Raw genomic sequence first — 14,856 nt, 5'->3', positions numbered from 1 at the left:
ACCTTTTCTAAACAGCATTTAAAATGTGAATATTTAAGGATAAATCTATGCTGCAGGCTTTTTTGGCTCTTTAAAAATGTCAAGTTTTACTTTAAAAAAAAACTTTAAATGTGAAAGTTTTTAAGCTAAAAAATTGCTTATTATATGTAATAAATAATATATAAATCTTTACAATTTTGAAATAAACCCACACTTGGAAAAATAATATTTTCTGGGTCAAATTTATAATGTGTTTGGTGAGTGGCACATTTAGTCCTGGCAGTATGCAGTTTTTCTGTAGAAAAATGGGTAAGATACAGTCTTTGTCCTAAAGCTCACATGTGTCCTAAAGGACACATTTGCAAAAGATCATAGGAGTATCATGGTGAAAGCACTTAGAAGGGTGTCATTCAGGGTGTAGACCTGCAAAAATAGCAGGAACAGGGTGGGATGCAGGGAACTGGCTCTAGAGGTAGGCCCTGATGGGCCAAGTCAGGTAGGTGAGGGTAGGTGAGTGTCACCCCTGCGCTGGAGGAGTGGTGGGGAGGGAGGTGCCTGGCAAGGTAGCCCAGCCCCCCTCCTGCTCTCAGGTTCCCCAACACCGTGGGCTGGCCTGGGTCAGATCTGCAGCGAACAGCACTGTGCTCTGCTGGGACAGGACCACCACAGCCCCGTGGTGCAGGGAAGGTGCCCCTGCTTGGCCATGCTGTCGTAGCATTGATAAAGAAGTGGGCTCAGGGCAGGTAATGGAGAATTCGTTCTTTGGTGGCCGTGCAGAGCGGCCGGCCTGGAGACGAGGTTGCTCAAACAGGGTGCATCAGAATCTCCGCATCCTGAGGAGCTGGGGAAAGGTGGGGGTGGGGTGCTAGAGGGCCAGGCCCAGGCCATAACCCCTGCAGGGCGGTGGGAGTAAGGATGGGCACACCACACGGCGGGGGGGGGGGGGGGGGGGCTGTCGGTGAGAGGTCCCAGCACCACACCTGCCCCCGCCCCCGACCTGACCGACTTGACGTGGCTGCAGAGCCCTGGGGTATCCTGGGGGAGTGGAGAGGGCAGCTCCCTGCACTGCAGGCAGAGGCAGAGGCGGTGTGCGCGGCGGCTGGCGAGAGGGGGAGGCCAAGCAGGCCATGAGGACATGGGGCTAACCACGAGGGAAACCATGTGCAGGGGACGCGCCGAGAGGCTGCAGCGTGACCTGGAAGTCATGTGGAGCTTGACAAAGGTTATCTTAGATGTGCGTACATGAGCATAGCCGGGGATGGTGTCCTCCAGGCGGGCCGAACGCCTGTCCCAAGTGGCAGGCAGTGGGGCCGAGGCCTGTGTGAGGGGCTTGTCTTCACCTGGAGGCCAGGCCCCGACTGGCTGCCTCCTCAGCCTTCGTTTTGTTCCATGTTTGTTATCACGCCTCAGGCCTGGCCCTGAGGTCAAGGAGCATGGGGTCTTCCTGAGTGAGGTCCCTTCGCTTTCTCTGCTCCCCATAGACTTTGTTTTCTGAAGCGGACTGGTAGTTACTTGCCTACCCCCATCCCGCATCCTGTCTGCACAGGGGTCAGCAGGACTACAGTGAGGTCCTCTCAGGGTCGGAGAGCGGGGTCCATCTGGTGGCCTGCTGGGCCAGCGCCACCATGCGAGCCCTGAGCAGGAGCTGGCCGGGGACCCGGCCTGACAGCTTAGCAGGGACAGACGGACGCAGTAGAGCCGTGCATGCCCAGAGCTCACTGGGAGCACGCTGCCTCTCCAGCAGTGCCGGGCATCCCGGGCCGAGAGCAGGGCCTCGGTCAAGGTGTTTGCCTGCTGCGGGGGTGGAGGTGCAGCCCTGGGACAGAGGAGAAAGCCGTCACATCCACGAAGAGGGTGCATGGGAGCCCTGAGACAGGCCAGGCCTTGCCTGTGGCTCTCTGCTTCCCAGGTGGCCCTCCATCCCAATCCAGGTGTCAGCAGTGGCAAGTGTTCTCGGGCCGGGGCGTTGGGTTGGGGGGGGGGTGGTGCGGTTTGGAGAGATCTAAGGACTGGTGAGCTTGTGTTCTGTGCCTGGTGTGGTGTGTGTGCACCTGGTTAGGTTTCCCACTCACCCAACCCGTTATGCCCACAGATGATGAGCAGGGAGCTCGTCTCTTGAGGGGAGCAGCCTGGCCCTACCCATCCCCCTCAGCAAGGGCAGGAGGGACATCATGGTGGGCTTCAGAGCCTGTGGAGGTGAGTGGGAATGGGTCAGCCAGGGGCACGTGCCAGGCCCTGGCTGGGGTGTGGAAGTTCTGGGGGAGTCTCACCAATCACATGAGAGAGTTCAGGTCACACTGGTTCCTGCCCACTTATGTCCTCAGGAGGGAGTCTGTGGGAGAGGCCCTGCCCATCGGGGGTCCTTCCTTAGCAGGACCATCCTGGTCTGCCCCTACCCGACCCCCTGTCTTGTCACCGTGCACATCACCGCCTGTGTCCTGATCACCCCGGCCAGGACTGTCGGCAGCGTGGTCACCAGATAGAGCTTGGGGGGGGGGGTGCTCCACGTCCGTCTCACCATCACGCTCAGGCGAGGTCCTTACCTCTGTAAGCTCCCACTTTCTCTCTGAAGAAAAAGCGTAAAAAATGAGGTTCTGCTCTGCTCTGGGAGGTGGGGGAGGGGGAGGAGTGAAGGGAGGTGTGCCTGGTGCCAGCCACTGTCCCTGGACCAAGCAGAGGCCCCGGGCATCTGTTTGGACGGCTGCTGCTTCACACGGCTCTGTGAGACCTTGGGCGTGCTGACGCCCCCCCCCCCCCGTAGTGCCCCCAGAGTCGGGGTGCGAGCCAGGGTAGTGCCCCCAGAGTTGGGGTGCGAGCCAGTGTTGGTCTGTGAGCCACCCCTGGAGGCCGGTGGGAGGCTGGTAGGAGGGACAGGGCCTCGGGATCGCCTCCTGGGTCTGGCAGTGGCAGGTGTATCCAGAACTGCGCATGTGGAGGCAATGACAGTGACCAGGGGGATCTTTGGGGATCTTGGGAAAAGGCTGTCCCCAGAGGTCGTGGCAAAGGCACACAGTTCATTCTATTCGTGCCTTTAAACACTAAGTCGCCTCTTGACATATCAGCCCACCGTGAGACGTCAGGGGGGTCATTTCCCATGACGCTGCTTTCACAGAGCTGCTGTGAAGTGGGGGCTGCATTTGCAGGGCTCCACTGAATACGGGCTCCCCGCCCAAGCACCTGTGGGGTGTCTGTGCCACCTATGCCGTCCACACGGGCCACCTCGCTCTTAGGGGCCCCAGGCCAGGGCAGCTAACCTCACTGGAGGGCAAGATGCTTCTGCAAGGTGAGGGAGCCATGCTGCGGCCACTCGCCGGAGAGGAGCTCAGCATCTGTGTCGTGTATCATGGGGTCAGGTACCCCCACTGCAGGGAACGGGGTGGCATGGGGGTTCACCAGCTGAACTCACTGTGGCTGCCACAGGCCGCCTCGGGCCCGCGTGAGGTGGCTGGGTGCGCCGCTGACATCTGGGCGGTGGGGGTCAGGGCCGGGCGACAGCTTGGGTGCCTGACACCCTGCCCTGGGCCTCACTTCCACAAGTGTCCCCTAGCACGTGGGCTCCCTGCCGCGTGGGAGATGCTGAGTCCACCTCACATACCGAAGTCTGAGGTTTGCGAGGAAAAGGTATACTATAAACTTAAGGCATAGCATTTAAATATTTATTTATTTATTTATTCATGAGAAACACAGAGAGAAAGAGAGAGGCAGAGACAGGCAGAGGGAGAAGCAGGCTCCATGCAGGGAGCCCGACGCGGGACTTGATCCCGGTTCTCTACGCTCTGGGCGGAAGGCGGCACTAAACGCTGAGCCACCCAGGCTGCCCCGGGGCATAGCATTTTTAATAGAAGAGTTTGTGTCTCATCTTCCCACACGATCTCATGTTCTAAACTTTTTTCCAGGCTGTCGACACAAGAGAGAGCCAAGTATTAAATTTTGGTTTGAAAGGAGAACACCCCTCCCAGCCACCTTCGTGGTGAGGCCTCCAGAGTATAGGGTCCCTCCTGCAACACGGCAGGCATTGCAGCAGTTCTCACCGTGCCCGGGGGTCCGGGAGACCCTCTCAGCGTCTACGTTAGTAATAATCCCAAGACACTGCACTTTTCACTCCTGCCACCATGAACACTCAGCGGGGTTACGAGGCTGCGGACGTGTGGTCGCTCAAGAACCTAGCACAGAGTCTGCCCCTCTTCTCTGATTTGTTTTAGCAGGTGTTGTTATTTTTCATTGAAAATATGTTAAGGTAATGGGTGTATTTTTTCAGTTTATTTATTTATTTTTGTTAGTCATCTCTATACCCAGCATGGGGCTCACACTCACGGTCCCAGATCAAGAGCTGCATATTCTCCCGACTGAGCCATCCAGGCACCCCAACCATGATTTTTTCTTAAAAAGGAAAATCAGCTAAGTGTCATTGGAAAATTAAATGCCATAGGTAAAAAACAAAACAAAAAAAAAAAAAAAACAACAACACCTGGAGAGTGCTGAATACATATATTTGATTTTGCATGATTGACCTTTCAAATCAGTCAGCTAATTTGAAATAGTAACTTTTGTAGCGTCTAGATGAAGGCACTCCTGTGCTTTAGCCACAGACTCTTGCAGTCTGCGGATCCCAGAAATACGGTTGTGAAACTGGTAAGCTGACACCAGGATTCTGGTACTCAAGTTTTGCTATTTAATACCTAGTTACACCCCCACGTGTTCTGTGCACATTATGCAAAATCCTATGCAAATCACAAGTTAGATTTGACCGTATGTCTTGACTGTGGTCGCTTTACTGTCGCATCTGCTATTCCAGACCTACATTTGCTGCCTGTCCCAGTGTGGTTTCCTTACTGGTAACTGTCGCCAGCTTTCGAGTCAAGCAGATAGAATGTATGACAGTGAGGGCGACACAGGCCGCTACTCACGTGCCCAGCCAGGCGCTGCCACCCTGTGTAGCCTCCACTTCCCAAGGCTGAATGGTTCAAGTAGAGGAGGCAGCTGGTGGGGAGCAGCGATGCTGTCCTGTGGATGCTCCTGAAGAGCCCTGTGCCCTCAGGAATGTCATCTCCTCCACTGCTTCTGGGAGTGCAGCCCACCGGGAGGTATGCGAAGTTCTCACCCCCAGCAGGGGTGCTTATTGGGCCTCTGGGAAAGACAGCAGAGGAGGGCCCTTCCCACCTGGGCAGGTAAGGAGACGGCAGGTGCTTAGCATTCACTTTTCTCCTGGAAGGTCAGGCACACTTACAGCTTCCCCAGCTTCCAAGCTTCTGGGCTGGGGCAGGATGTGCAGGGGACCCGGAGAAATCACCGTGACCATCTGGTCAGGTGTGTGCATCTCTTGGATGACTCTCACTTTGTCCATGAGTGTGGTGGTGGGCGTGGCCAAACACCCCCCTACCCAGGACTTTCTTTCTCTCCTTCTATGGGGTGCTCAGGGATGGGCTGGAATTCTGTTCCTGGGAATGAGTGTCCCCTCCATCCCACTGGAGCTGTGTGACGCTGGGACTGCTTTCCAGCTCAGCTCCCATTTCCTTGCAGAGCAGACACAGTGGTAGGAGCCAGGAGAGTGCCTGGCGCCCTGCACCCAGTGTGTGCTAGCCAGCCCATCCCCGCCTCCCACTGACCTTATGCAGCACCCTAGGAGCTCAGAGGGGGAGGGAACCCCACCGCTGACACTACTGCACATTTGAATGGCTGGGGTCTGTACATACTCAAGTCTCAAGGCATCCCCCTGGGGTCAGTTTCCCCCAGTAGTTTACCTCTAGGGCTGGGTGACAGGTGTGTGTGTGCTGGCTTCCCCTCCTGGCCCTCCTCAGCAGGAAACTGCCCACCTGCTGCCACCGCTGCCACACCCAGCCCCACACCCACCGGAAGCACAGTAACTTGAAAATGCACATGTGCTTTCAGTACCCACGGCAGGGATTCTATGAGCTGAACTGTCTCAGACATCTTTGCACCTGAGCTGGGGGCAGTGACAGGCCACTTTGCAGCCCTCAAGGGAAGGGAAGAGTGAGAGAGTGACCGCTGGGACACTTGTCTTGAAGTGTGTTTGCACATTTTATGGAGAATGTGTATGTAGATGTGGGGTGGGTTTCGGTGCTGGTGGAAATTATGGGACCTAATCCTGCCTCTGCCCCCAGCTGTGGTGAGACATGCTTCTGGCCACCTATCAAGTTCTGATCTCCCCTGGTACCCTGAGCCAGCAACCACCTCCACTGGAATATGTGGGAGCAGGAGGGGAGCGTGGCCTGCGCCCTCCTCACACTGGGAGGTGCCGCAGCTGGGGGCGGGGGGGACGGGTGCTGTTGGCACAGGGCGCATTGGAGTTCACCCACACGTGGATGGATGCTTCAGCTAACTGGGGACCATAACCAGTACAACCTGGTCATGTTCTGGGTTAGGCCTGAAAAGTATGTGTTATGGGAAACTATTTCTTGGGGATCTAAACAATTTGATAATTCTCAAGTAATGCAGGAGCTTCCTTTATGAAACTAAAAAAAAAAAAAAAAAAAGATTTTATTTATTCATTCATGAGACATAGAGGCAGAGACACCGGCAGAGGGAGAAGCAGGTTCCCTGCTGGGAGCCTGATGCTGAACTCGATCCCAGGACCCTGGGATCACGACCTGAGCCAAAGGCTGAGCCACCAGGCACGGGAAACTGACTTGATGCACTGCTGTGTAACCCTTCAGTTACTCACCTGCGTAGCACAGGAATGTTTTTGCGTCTCTACAACTGGAATAGAAGTTGACAGTGAAGATGCCTCATTCTTTCTGAACCCGTCGTTAGAGCAGTAAATACACTGCTTTGCTCTCAGTGATCACCCATGAAAAGAACTCAGTGTGTCCTATTTCTTGTCCTTATCATGATATAGTTGAAACTGGACAATTTTTTTTGCCTAGTCATAAAACTAGGTCTTTAATTTCAGATGACTCTCTCCGTGGTGGGGTTAACATGACAAACAGCGGATGACCAGGGTCCCCAGCGCTGCCCCTGACACCGGGCCGGTCCCCAGACCAGTCCCCAGCCCCCGGGCCCCGGCCCTCCGCCCGGGCTTCCCACCGTCCTGAGGGCACCGGGCGGCTGTCAAGGACTTTCCCTCCCACGGGCGAGGACCCGCCTGGGGCTCAGGACACCCCCGGCCCTCCCGGGCCTCTCCCCGCCCCCCTGGATGAAAACCGGCCCGGAGGCGGGCGGCGGGCAGAGTCCGCGGCCGCCCCGCCCCGCCCCGCCCCGCCCCTTGCGGTCGGGCTCCGGGTGTGGCCGCAGCAACAGCCGCGGGACACCCGCCGCGACACCCGCTCGGACACCCGCGGCCGCGCGCTCCTCCTCCCGGGCTGCGGGCGGGGGCGGGGCGGGGGCCGGGCCGGGCCGGGCCGGGGCGGGGCGGGGCGGGGCGGGGGGCGCCGACCGGCCGCCGCCCGAGTCCTTCCAGCGCGCCGTGAGCCCGCGGGCCGCCCCATGCCTCTCCCGCCCGTGCCGCCCGCCCCCGCGGCCCCCGCCGCGCGCCCCCCGTCGCGGAGGCCGCCCCGCGCCCCGCCCTTGCCCGCGCCCTTGCCCGCCGCCCGGAGGAGGCCCCCCGAGGCGCCCCGGTCCGGCTCCTGGCCCTCCAGCAGCCCGGGGCGGCCGCCCGCCCGCCGCGCGCCCCCCGGCCCCGCCGGAGCCCCCGCGCCCGCCGCCCTGCGCTTCCCGCTGAGCCTGACCCCCGAGGCCGTCCTGCTGCTCCAGGGGCGCCACCTGCAGAAGCCGCTGCTGGCGCCGCCCGCCCGCCCGCGGCCCTCGCCCTCGCCCTCGCCCGCGCCCGCGCCCGCGCCCGCGGCCCCCGCCCCCGGCCCCGGCCCCCGGCCCCGCGCGCCCCCCGGCCCCCAACCCGGCCCCCAACCCGGCGCCCGCCCCCGCCCCCGCCGCCCGCAGGCCCCGCCGCCGCGCGCCGCGCTGCCCGTGTCGCTGCTCAACGAGCGGCACAGGTACGACGACGTGGAGTACGAGGACGAGGAGGCCCCGCCGCGGGACGACGGCCTGGTCCGCAGGTGCACCGAGTGGCTGCGCGGCGTGGAGGCGGCCGCCCGGGCGCGCGACCGCGCGGGGCCCCTGGACGCGCTGCCGCACCTGAGCACGCTGTGAGCCCCGCACGGGCCCCGCAGGCCGCTGTGAGCCCGGGGGGGCGGGGTCAGGCCCGGCGCACACCCCCCCTCCCGCCCCACCTCCCGCGCTCCGGGAGCCTGCGGGGCCCGCGTGCGACCCAGGCTGCTGGGGCCCCTGCACCCCCACCCGCAGACAGCACCCCTCTCCCTCCCCCACCCCTGGGGGGCTCCCCCACCGACTTTGCCTCCTGTTCGCGCCCCGGGACCCGGGAGGCCTAAGGGCTCAGCTGTCGAGGAGGAAGCCCCCCCCGCCCCCCGGAGGCTCCGGGAGGTCCCAGACACCCTCTGGCTCGGCCGTGGTCCGTGTCACGGTGGGAGCGCGCTGGGCACCGGGTGCCCTGGTCTGAGCAGCAGGTGGCCGCCGCCAGGAGGGCAGCCACCGGGTGGCTTGTCTGCTGCAGAACTGGACCCGGCGCTGCATTTATGATTTCGTTTCTCCGAAATGGAACACCTGTCGGGAGACTGGAAAGCTTGGAGATTCAAGTGAACCTGACTCTCCAACTCCAAATGGGAAGCGTAGGACCTCCAGCTGTTGTCACTCCGCCCGCCTGGTGAGTGAGACTGGAATGGCAGGGGCTCTGTCCCCACGGAGGACTCGTCCGGGCCTCTGCCCCGTGCAAGCCTGCGCACACCTGCCCACGCAGCCACAGGCAGGCTCACTCAGGAGCGGTTCCACTCTGGCTCACACTCTCACTGATGGCGCGCACTCACACCCTGGCACACTCCCGCAGCCTCACACTCAGTGCTGTCACACACGCCCACACACACATGGACACACGTGTGTCTCCGTGGAGCACCGCTGCAGGAATCGTTTCTAGAGGCTGGGCCAAGACGTGAGCAGGAGCAAGGAGCAGCTTCTGCTAAAATTCATTGTTTTTATTTGAAGCGCTGCTCACAGAGTAACTTCTGTGCTCCAGAAAGAATGGCTAACCACAGGGACTTGGGGAAAATGCAAAAAGCTGTATGCAGATGTAGAACAAAATGTTCCCGGCCAGAGGAGCAAGGGAGGAGGTGGGAATTGCTGCGTGGGTGTGGGGTAGCTGTGTATGTTTTCAGCATTTTTGATCACTGTGTAAAAATCAGTAACATGGTGGCTTCTCTCAGTTGTGTATAGTGATTTTAAAAAACAAAATTTCTACTCGTTATTTGAATAGAGGGTAAAAACTCCTCGGCCTTCTAGGAGCCAGCCATACCTTTCCTGCTAACTCCAGGCTGATCTCTTGATATTTCCTGCATGCATCTGATTATATTTAACTCTAGGGTTGAGAAGGAAAAAAAAAAGGTCATCATCAGATAAGGCGGTCATAGAAGAGTAATGTATTCCCTCAACTTTTACTTTGTAAAAGTCAGTAAGTAGCTGAATGTTCATCTTGTTGGACTTTCCCGTGGTAGGTCTTAATTACATTTTACTTTGAAGCCTTACATTTTTAAAAAACCGATTTTATATTTTCCTTGTGCTCTTTGCTCTAGTTCCTCTCTCTCTCTCTCTCTCTCTCTGTCTCTCTCTGTCTCAGCACAAATCTAGACAACGTGGAGCATTTAATTCAGCAGGAGCTAGGTCAGCCACCAGATGAGTTGCCAAAACAAAACCCCTACCCACTGAATAGCTTGTGTTTTCTTGACTCCTGTTCGAATGCAAAGAAGAGCTCGGGTGTCCTTTATGTTAGAGGGATGTATTGATAGCAGGCGGCCCAGCGCAGGTGCAATCTTGCGAGGTGACAGAGGTGACAGGTGACGTGGAAGCGAGTCTGCGTGGATGCTTGGCGGGAGGCAGAGCAGAGCGCTGGTTCTGGACGGGCCTGGCTCCGAGCGGACCGTGAGCTCAGCCGGGCAGGGCGGTAACACGCTCCATGCGCTCAGAGCGGCGACCAGCGGCCACCGAGAGGCACCGAGCCTCTGCTCCTTCCAGTAACATTGTAAAGACTGTCCTAAAGTAATCGACTTTTCCAGACCTCTTTCCGTGCCTGCCCGTGTGCGTGTGTGTGTGTGTGTGTGTGTGTGTGTGTGTGTCTCTGGTCCCGTTGCTGTCACAGTGTGTGGGTCTGTGTGTCCTTGTCACTTCTTGGTCTCCTTCTCACCGTCCCCATCTGTCTTAACTGGGTTCCCTGGGACACTGAGCTCTTTTTTCTCCGATGGCATTTGTCGAACAGGAGTTTTTGGTGCCTTGTTCCTCACTGTCAAAGCAGATGAGTGGAATGTTTATGTTGCTCGGGTGGATGACCCTCAATAAAAACAAAAAGGTTCTACACACGACACACGAGGTCTCTTCGTGTTGTTGCTGACGTTTTGAGAGTTTTCTCTGAGTCATTGCGCTGCAGTTTCTTCATGTTGAAATAAAAGAGAAAAATTCAATGCCTCTTGTTTTCTTTTGGAGGGAGATTTTTAAAACTGCTCGGGAAAGATTCCTGAGGTTTTTGGAGTTGGAGTGACGTGGTCCCCTGTGTGACTGCCCCACCCAAGGGCCTGGATCCAGGGCTTGGCGGAGGTTCATTGGCTATAGTCCTACCAGCAATGACCGAGATTTTAAGAATTCTAATGATGGTCAAATATTACTGTAATAAAGCTGCTTGGCAGTGATTCCTAACCTTGCTTTGGGTCACAAGCCTCGTGCAAGCTCTATTCCAAATATGTTCCCAAGACGTACCACATGACAACAAAAATCTGCGTGTACGTAAGGAGGCCCACGGGCCCCAGACTGAGAACCCCTATGCACGCCCGCTGGACCACTTCTTATTTGCTGGAAGTAATTTCAGACTGGTAGGTCACACGAATCAGAAGTTGAAGTGTCAGTTTGAATAACAGCAAGGACTATTTGATTTCTAAAAAGGGTGATATCACCTAATAAATGTGGTTTGTCTTTAGAATATTTGGGGACACAGAGAAAAAAGTACTAAAAGTTATCTATCCGTGGAAGTAAGACAGTTGGGAACGTGTTCCCTGTAGAAGTTGTGGTATTATTAGCAAATTCCCCCATCACCACTCTGCCCGGAGGCTAAGCCTTCTGTGTTGTGGGGGAGACCGAGCATATATGACCTAAGTCCATACACGTAGGGAATACCCTAGCTCTTCAAGATAGATTTTTACATTGATCTTTATTTCTGGAAAAAGGAGATGGCAAAAATCAAAACTTTTAGTTTTGTGGTTCCCCTAGAAAGTACCCAATTCCACTGGTTGGATAATCTGTGGGATCTGCTTATATTTAACTTACTCTGAAACTGTATGTTCGTACCTGTATTTTTTAGCTTGGAAATTTCAGCCAAGGTTAGTCCTGAACGATGTCTCTGCAGAATAAGCAAGAAGAGCAATTGCCAGTAATGCACGCACATGCCTTTGTAACCTGTGGGGAGGTTGGGGTGGCCCAGTTCAGATCATTGTCACCTTGTCTGGTTAAGATTGCTGCTCCCAGATGAATGGATAAAGAAGCTGTGGTCTATGTATACAATGGAATATTCCTCAGCCATTAGAAACGGCAAATACCCACCATTTGCTTGCACGTGGATGGAACTGGAGGGTATTATGCTGAGTGAAGTAAGTCAATCGGAGAAGGACAAACATTATATGGTCTCATTCATTCGGGGAATATAAAAAATAGTGAAAGGTAATAAAGGGGAAAGGAGAGAAAATGAGTGGGAAATATCAGAAAGGGAGACAGAACATGAGAGACTCCTAACTCTGGGAAAGTGGTGGTGGAAGGGGAGGTGGACGGGGGGTGGGGGTGACTGGGTGACAGGCACTGAGGGGGGCACTTGATGGGATGAGCACTGGGTGTTATTCTATATGTTGGCAAATTGAACACCAATAAAAATAAATTTATATTAAAAAAAAAAGACTGCTGCTCCCATGGCCCGGGATGTAGCCTCATTCCCAAATTAGACTGAGTACCTGTCCAGTATGGTCCAGGAGAGGGTCCCTCACCGTGGCTACAGGTCGAAGACAGAATTTTCATACTGACGCTGTCCCGTGTCAGCCGTGTCTCATTAAACTGCTTCATGTCCTCTTCCATATAATGAGGATAAGATGATATAGCAGATCCTGGGGAGGATTATGATGAGGTGTGTGTCAAGCATTTGGGACAGCACCTGCATGTCGCCCGCTCAAAGTCAGCTGTAAAATTATTGCTACCTCAAAAAAAAAAAAACAAAAAACCCTCACTACTCATTATAAAACATTGTTCTCTGGCACTTATCTGTGCAAAATCAAGACCCACCTTGGCTGCAATATTCTGAGTTTTTTGTCCCCCCTCACAGTTTCATGCACACCTGTGGTGAGGTCTACAATTTTATTTCCCCGAGGAGTTTAAACATAAAAGTGTCTATTGTGCTTTCCCTTCTTATTTCAAAATTATTATTTATGCCCTGAATGTAAAATGTCCCTCTGAGCTGACAGCAAAGACAAAATTAAAAATAAGAAGTTCAACATCCTATAACGAGAACACTAACCCATTTTAAGAGACAAATTTCTTCTTGGAGAAAATTATTTTTGTGTTATGTATAGATTTGTATACAATACAATGGACAGTATCCTTGAGTGCAGTTTTTGGATGATGCACAGATGTCCCTCGTATCAATATTTGCTCTTGATAAAAGCCAGTGGGAAAATATCCAGTTGCATCCTCTCCCGCATCGGATTGTCCAGTCTTGTGGATGTGGGTTATATGTGAACCTGCAAAAAAAAAAACGGTAGAGAATTTTTAGAGAGGAGTTTTAGATCACAGGCTGAAAACCCTAGAAAATCATATATGAATTCCTGGACTTTTTGGTCTCAAAGCCTCCTTTATACTCTTAAAAGTTACTGAGGGAGGCCAAGATAACTTTTGTTTATGTGGATTATGTCTTCCAACAGTTCCTGCATTAGAAATAAAAACCAAGATCCTAAAAGGGCCTGGGGACCCTCAAAATCTTAGGGCTGCACTGTGAGAACCACTGATTCTTACCATTTGTGTCAGTTGCTAGTGCCTGTCGTCTTTGTCGTGGGAGCTACGTCTGACATAGTGGGGGAACATTTCAAGATACAGATGATCCAGCCCCCAAACCTAGAGTCCCTAATTCAGGGGATCTGAGAAAGGCCGGCAGGAGCTGCTGCGCACCTGGGTTTGGGAACCAGTGTTCTAAAGCCAGAAATACAGGGAAGTCCTTGGGCGTCTTACAATTGGGTTTTGTCATAGAAGACCCCGAATGTCGATGGCAGATTCTCCTTTTCTAGGGGCCAAACCGCTTTCCCGGCTGCATGGTAGTCATGGCATGGAGAGTGTAACATGGTCACCGAAATAATGAAAGTTCTCACAGGTCAGTGAGGCCACTGGGCTCAGGGTGTTCATGGGGGCCATGGCGCTGGCCACGCTGGACGTCCCACTTGCTCCCACCTCCTATCCCAGAGTCCCTGCCGTCCCCCAATGACTGATGCTCCAGACCTTCCCTGATCCCACCTCTGTCATCATAATCACAAATGCTTCCCAGAGACATGCTTACAAAACGTATCGCATTCCACAGCTGTACCCCATGATGTTACCAGAGGCGTAGGGGTGTCCTGCGAGGACTGCAGACCTCCTGACTTAGGTATGAAAACCATCTCCAGGTGGTGTACATTGCTCACCATTTCCTGATTTTACATACCGACTCCAATAAATATTTATAGGATATTTTACTTCTGAGCGGGATAGTATTACAGTAGGTCCAGAATACTTCATTCATCCATTCAGCACATCTCTACCCTGTATCTACCCGACAAGGGGTACCTGGGATGCAAAACTAGGTAGGCGCCGTTCCCTGTAGAACTGAATGAATGAATGAATCCACCTGTTGAAAGGTGTCATTTAGGAGACTGTCTGCCAGGAGCAATCACTGGTCGGACCACACTTACCACTGAGCTGCTTTTCAGGACCGCAGTGGGTCTGTGTCAGCCAGCTCAGGTTGCCGTAGACAGACAAGGGGCTCAGACAACAGATATTTGTGTTCTCACAGATCCGGAGGCTCTAAGTCCAAAATCAATGTACTAGCAAATTCGGCATCTGGTGACAGCTCCCTTCGGGGCTGGTGCACAGCCGCGTCCTCAGTGTGTGCCCACATGGCCTGTCCTCTGTGCACAGGCAGGGAGGGCTCCGGGGTCCCTTCCTTTCTTACAAGGACACCAGTCCTACTGCATCAGGACCCACCCTGATCACTTCTCTACAGGCTTCAGCTCCAAGCTTCAGCTTCAGTCATGCTGGAGGTTAGGGCTTCAACATGTGAATATTGGGGTGACATCATTCAGTCTGTAACATGGTCTATGATTTCCGGTGCTTTTGAAGATCCATTTATATGTGACAGCAGGATAGGATTATCAGCTCCCTCCTACCAAGGTGAGCATGCACACACACACACACACACACACACACACACACACAACTTTGGGAAGCAGGAAGATGTGAGAAAAGAAATTTTTACTGAAATCTGAAAAAAAATAACTCATTCCACTTTTGTATTTCTATACGCAAGGACGTGGAAGTGGAGAGATTTGCCCAGCTGGGCTATAACCTATCATTTTAAAGATTTTCTTTGCCCTCCACCCCTCTTTTTTTCCTTGTTTGTGTTTGTTTCAGGGTTAACTCTTGCCCTGAAGTCCCTGGTGAAGGTCTTCAGCCATGGGAGCCTGCTGGTGTGCAGGGAGAGGCTTGGGTTCCACATGGACATGTGCCCAGACACATGCACACACACACGCCGCTACAGAAGCAATCATGTGAAGCAGTTGCACTTGCGATGATGGGACTCAATTC

General features: G+C 54.5%; 1 protein-coding gene and 1 long non-coding RNA gene across 2 annotated transcripts; both read left to right on the top strand.

Annotated features, from left to right (window-relative positions):
* The first annotated feature begins 1,029 nt into the window (after positions 1–1,029).
* Positions 1,030–6,493, top strand: LOC111095958. The gene is made up of 2 exons (XR_005353792.1): positions 1,030–2,175; positions 3,876–6,493. It is a non-coding gene; the product is annotated as an uncharacterized LOC111095958 (long non-coding RNA).
* A 929-nt stretch (positions 6,494–7,422) lies between these two features.
* PRR18 (proline rich 18) lies at positions 7,423–8,085 on the top strand. Its single transcript, XM_038525489.1, has 3 exons — positions 7,423–7,558; positions 7,625–7,743; positions 7,876–8,085. The coding sequence occupies exons 1-3, from the start codon at positions 7,423–7,425 to the stop codon at positions 8,083–8,085; spliced, it is 465 nt and encodes a 154-aa protein (XP_038381417.1).
* Positions 8,086–14,856: the final 6,771 nt, after the last annotated feature.

The sequence above is a fragment of the Canis lupus genome, chromosome 1 (genome assembly GCF_011100685.1).
Source record: "Canis lupus familiaris isolate Mischka breed German Shepherd chromosome 1, alternate assembly UU_Cfam_GSD_1.0, whole genome shotgun sequence".
Classification (NCBI taxonomy): Eukaryota; Metazoa; Chordata; class Mammalia; order Carnivora; family Canidae; genus Canis; species Canis lupus.
Note: the sequence above shows the minus strand (reverse complement) of the source record. Positions and strands in the feature narration are given on the sequence as shown.